Source organism: Sinocyclocheilus anshuiensis, unplaced genomic scaffold (assembly GCF_001515605.1).
Source record: "Sinocyclocheilus anshuiensis isolate Anshui unplaced genomic scaffold, SAMN03320099.WGS_v1.1 scaffold1638, whole genome shotgun sequence".
NCBI lineage: Eukaryota > Metazoa > Chordata > Actinopteri > Cypriniformes > Cyprinidae > Sinocyclocheilus > Sinocyclocheilus anshuiensis.
The window spans coordinates 224,690-230,154 of NW_015542885.1; the positions used below are offsets into that span (position 1 = coordinate 224,690).

The following is a 5,465-nucleotide window of genomic DNA, read 5'->3' on the forward strand; positions in this document are numbered from 1 at the left end:
CTAAATACTTTGTCCAAAGGCAGTCTGCTGCGTCCTAGTTTGAGGCAACAATTCACTGGAGGTCCATCTGTACATGTAAACACAATAATAACAAATTAATTTCAATAGTTGATTATTTATAGTTCATACGTCATGTTGATCGAATGTTTTAGTACAAAGTTTTAATTTTATTATCACACAAGGCAACATGTACACAAAACCACTCAGTTCTACAGCAGAGCTACGGAGGTAAAGTCTCAAAACCACATTTGCACAAGCTTTAACTTTACTCTCACTTTATTTCACACCATACCACAAGTCATAAAGGCACCTTGTTCACAGAGAAAAACTTACCAGCAAACACACTGAAGGACCTGAAACTGACCCAAAAAACACAAGCCGTGAAAATCAGCATCACCCTGATCAAGTCAAAATGACCGACTGATCAGCTGCTCTGACCAACATAGAAGATTTTGTTATTAAAGGAGGAGGAAACCGCTCATCTGCCTACCTGCTTGACATAGCTGTATTTGTGGTAACATGGCTGCCCAGTGGAAGACATGACTATGTGCTGTTAATTCATTTACCAACAGACTGGAATAAAAGCTGTCATAATAAATCTCCAGTGGTCAGAGTGATAAACACAACAAAATGACTAATCTAGGACCGGGAATCATTATTAATTTATTCATGAATTAATTTTGTTGTTGCTTTTTCCTCACTTTGTTTATTTTAGTGCTTAAGGTTTTTTTTTTTGTGGTGACATTGGGGCTCAATGGAAAAAAATGACAGGAAGGGGGCTTCAGCTGCAGACGGGATTTGTTCACCTACAGTCTGAAATAAATGTCAATCATAGTGATAAATAAATCCCCAGTGTTCTGAGTGACAGAACATTCAGTTGCCAGACATTTTTATCCAAAGTAACTTACATTATAACATACACATGAAACTGCTCCAGACCGTGCCGTTGTTAGTCTCCTGTTTGAGCTACAGGTACACTTAATATGCATATATACACTACTGTTCAAAAGTTAGGGGTCGGTAAGGTTTTATATTTTTTGAAAGGAGTGTCTTATGCTCACCAAGACTGCATTTATTTGATCAAAGATACAGTAAAATCAGTAATATTTTGAAATATTATTAGGCTATCATTCAAAATAGTTGTTTTCTACTTTAATATACTTCAAATGTAATTTATTCCTGGGATGTCAAAGCTGTATTTTCAGCAGCCATTACTCCAGTTTTCAGTGCCAGATGATCTTTCTGAAACCATTCTAATATGAAACATTTTTGTATTATTATAAATGTTGAAAGCAGTTGTGCTGCGTAATATTTTTGTGGAAACTTGATGAAAATAAACTGCAAAAGAACAGCATTTATTTAAAACAGAAATCTTTCTTAATCTTATAAATGTCTTTAATATCACTATTGATCTATTTAATACATCCTTGCTGAATATTTGCTGAAATTTTCTTTAAAAAAAAAATAAAAATAAATAAAAAATTCTTACTGAGCAAAACTTTTGAACAGTAGTGTAAATTGCAATCTTAATGCAAGGTTTGGGTCTTATTGTGTATGATTCTTTGGTCATTGCTTTGTCCTTGTAATCTTTACATCCTCTTACATCCTCTTTACACCCCCCTGAAACAATTTTGGCCTGAAACAATACCTTTCAACCCTTCCAACCACTGTGCCCAATTTTCGATCCAGTCAGTTTCTGTCAAATTACAGAATTAAAACTGGTTGTGAACAGTGATTTGTGTTGACTTTCAATACTAAGTAAAATACACTTATAATAACCAGTATGGGTTTTGCATATCTAAAGTCAATTAATAACATGTTTAATGTTTCACGGTCAACTGACGGTCAACATGACTAAAGAGTGAACCGTCAACAAGAGAGGAAAATGAGAGAGGTAAAAGACAAACCACATGCAAATATGTAAAACAGCTCATCCGTCAATAAGCCACAGGTACACTTTCACCGTCACTCTAAACCAAATGCAACCCTGCCATGTGAAACTGCTCCTGGGCTTATCTACACCTGACTGTACTTCCTGTGTCATCACACATACAACATCTGTCGAAAATGAATTAATGTCTTTTATGCCTCTAGATTAAAATGCTACGATGAATACTAAGTCAAAAAAGAGAACATATATTTGGTGTCATATAGTATTTGATAGCATTTGTTAAAGCGTATGTCTTGGAAATAACATACTGGAAACTAAACAAGGGGGAAACCCCTCCAAACCAATGCTAGCTCTGTGTATTTGCAGGTTATTCCTCCTACAATTTGGTCTGCAACACTCATGCAGTGGCAGATGCTCAGCATCCCCAGCATGAACCCACATATTGAGCTCTCACAGTGAGGTTTTGCTCTCTCACACCCTCTATACTATACTAATATGGAAAGCATTGTGTCTTTGATTTCAGCCATTATGGAGCATCATAGTGGGCCACACATGTACTTTTCCATCATATCATCTAGTTTGTACCCATCTTTGACTGTTCATTAATAAGGTAATCTTCGATAAATTGCTTATAATGTTCCTAATTTGTAAGTCGTTTTGGATAAAATCATCTGCTAAATTAATAAATGTAAATGTTATGGCTGGCAAGGCTATCAGTTATGTAGGATGTCTAGTAGAATGGAATATAGCATTAGTAGTGTTATTCTGGATGTGTTGTTCTGTTGCTCAACTTGAATAATACTTTCGACAATACTCATCTTTTGCTTCATTCTGTGCCCCATGGGTGTTAAACGAGAGCTGGTAGAAAGTTGTCTCCTTGCCATTTAGCACAGCTGGAAAACCGCAAGGAGGTATGTAAGATGATGACTGGCCAAATTAACCACAGGAAAGAAACGAGGGCATTCGCTATTCCTCAGAATTGGGGAAGTGGGTGTATATAAAACAATGACCTACTTAAGCGCATAATTAATTATTTGTGTACTAGAAGAACAGTTAGAAAAATCCATTTTAGTTCTGCTTCCTTATTTCAAATACAAAATAATAAAAATCATATTTTGATCAATTTAAAGCTAAGAATTAAGGTAGCAGCAATTTACACTTAGTGTAAAAAGGTAGATGCTATATAGCACACTCAGTGTAAATAGTGGTATATGCTACTTGAACTAAGCAACAATTAACCTTTTTGTTTTTACACTAAGTGCAAATAGTCATAAATTATATATTTGTTTATATGTGTAAATAAAAGTAGCATGCTATTTGTACTAAAGGTGAAATATATGTGCAATAGCCAGCAGCGTTAGTCAAAATAGCCTTTGTAAGGTTGGCTGTTTGTGCTCTTGGAAATAGACACTTACTACACCATTTAATATAAAGGTAACAGACCATATAAATACTGTATATAACTGTATTTTATTTGTCTATTCAAGGCATATTCTTTAAATTTACCCCAAGTCTTTTATAGTTCTTGATGTCTTCGGGGGTTTTAATCTTTTCTTCAAATGCCCATGACAGTGGTCCATCTATTTTCTGAACAATAACTTCAATAATTTAATTTGACTTAAAATATTGGTATTTAAGGCTACATGGATTAAACAATCACTTCAAAGTAGTCTGACAGAGGAGTTTATTTGACAATATTGTCTCTATGTGTACAGAAAACAAAAATGCATAATCAAATCTTTTAATGAAATAAAAATTATAGATATACACATAAAACAGATATAAAATTATGAAAATAGTCATTTAAAAAAAAAAAACTTCACAACTTATGAAGTGTGGGATGTACAATAAAGTGCAATAAAGAGAAAACCTTTAAAAATGCAAAATCATACTGTTCAATCAACAATTTTCATCCAAAGGGGTCTGTATTGTTTGATACCGATTGAGGTTTGTTCTTTATATCCAGGTACTTTATTGATCTTTTGGCCCAAGGTGAGGAGGGATCTGAGCAGATTACTTTCCCTTTGATTGTAAGAAATCTACAGAATTAAACAGAACAAGCTATTATGACAATTTTCCCAGTCACATTATGAACAATATCAGGTAAAAAAAAAGCTTTAATTTATTTTGTCTTTAGTTTTTCTTTAGTTTGTCTTAATACAAGATAAATCTGCAACAATCTGAATGGATTCTCACCTTACAGCATCCACAGGGAACAAAGGTTTGCTCTGGTATGTGTAGCTAACCAGATTCCTCTGAGGAACTTTAGTATCCGTTGTAGTCAGACAGGCTGATCGCTTTACAACATCATCTACTGTAGATATAAGGAAATTAATTTTAAATGTAAACAAATACAGTTGCATCAGCATATTCATTAGCAGTAATGAATCTAGTGGCAAGACATATGAGACTTCCTAAATATTGGTATGAATGTGTGAAACCCACCTTGCATAGAGGACGAGACCAGAAGCCACAGCAGCAGAACTGCATAGAAACCCAACATATGCGACTTCATTCTCTAGCTTGGTTGTCACCCGTGATGTGACCCTCAAGAAAGACACCGTCTATTTAAGCTCAGCCCTGAACTGAGACACATGGAACAACCACCCACTAACACAGCTCCACTCTCATGCCACCACAGGCAGAACAACTTAAGCAAACCACTACCCAGGACACTGGTCAATAGTTTTATTAATAATTAAATATGGTGACATCATGTTTAATTGCTTTAATTGTGTGCGATCCAGATACAACTTGAAATCAATATATAAGCTATCAGAGTTTGAAAAGAGAACTTTTAATATAATCAGGTTATTTTAAAATGTGAATAGTATCATTAATCTTTGACAAATTGTACTATGCTATACTTTTCACACTGGTTGATGTATTTTCTGATTTTTTTTTAGGTCATGGTGGTCTACTTCTGTCCCGCACCACACATTTAGGGGCTTTGTAACATGTAAGCAGTATCAGCGTGCCTATCACAACCTTGCGGTTGAATGTTTTTTTTTTTTAGGCATGAGAAAGTAATCAGTGTAATGAATGGTTAATTCAAAGACAAAGGAGAGCAGGATCCAAACACAGTATTTTATTAATGTAAAACAAACAAACAAACAAAGCAGGAAATAGAGCTGAACATCCAACCATGTGAAGATGAGACCCCAAAATGAACACACTAGGCTTCGTAATTACAACTTCATGTGTGTTTAAGTCATTTGGTTGGAGCAGGATGGCAATGTATCTTTTTTACAAAAAAAGATTTTTAAACTCTACTTGTACAAAATGAGGAATAAAGAATATGGATCAGTTTGTTTTTGTTTGATGTTTTTATTCCATTTGTGAAGGTTCTGTAAATTGAAGAATTGCATATTATATCGTAACTGTACGATACTTTCATATTTCATACATGCAACATAAATCATTTCATTTTGAATGAAATACTGATCATTTTATTAATTTCAATAAATTTATCGTCAATACAAATGCTGCATCCATTGTATTTGACATGTTTTCTCACTGACAAGCCCCCAACTTGGAAACGCAGGACTTCGAGTTTCCCACTCATTTCCCATAC

At 34.5% G+C, this 5,465-nt stretch overlaps 1 protein-coding gene across 1 annotated transcript; it reads right to left on the reverse strand.

Moving 5' to 3' along the window:
- Positions 1 to 3,732: 3,732 nt before the first annotated feature.
- Positions 3,733 to 4,418, reverse strand: LOC107694644 (eotaxin-like). Its single transcript, XM_016494327.1, has 3 exons — positions 4,337 to 4,418; positions 4,088 to 4,205; positions 3,733 to 3,930 (listed from the first exon to the last, which is right to left on the reverse strand). The coding sequence occupies exons 1-3, from the start codon at positions 4,404 to 4,406 to the stop codon at positions 3,801 to 3,803; spliced, it is 318 nt and encodes a 105-aa protein (XP_016349813.1). The 5' UTR covers positions 4,407 to 4,418; the 3' UTR covers positions 3,733 to 3,800.
- Positions 4,419 to 5,465: the final 1,047 nt, after the last annotated feature.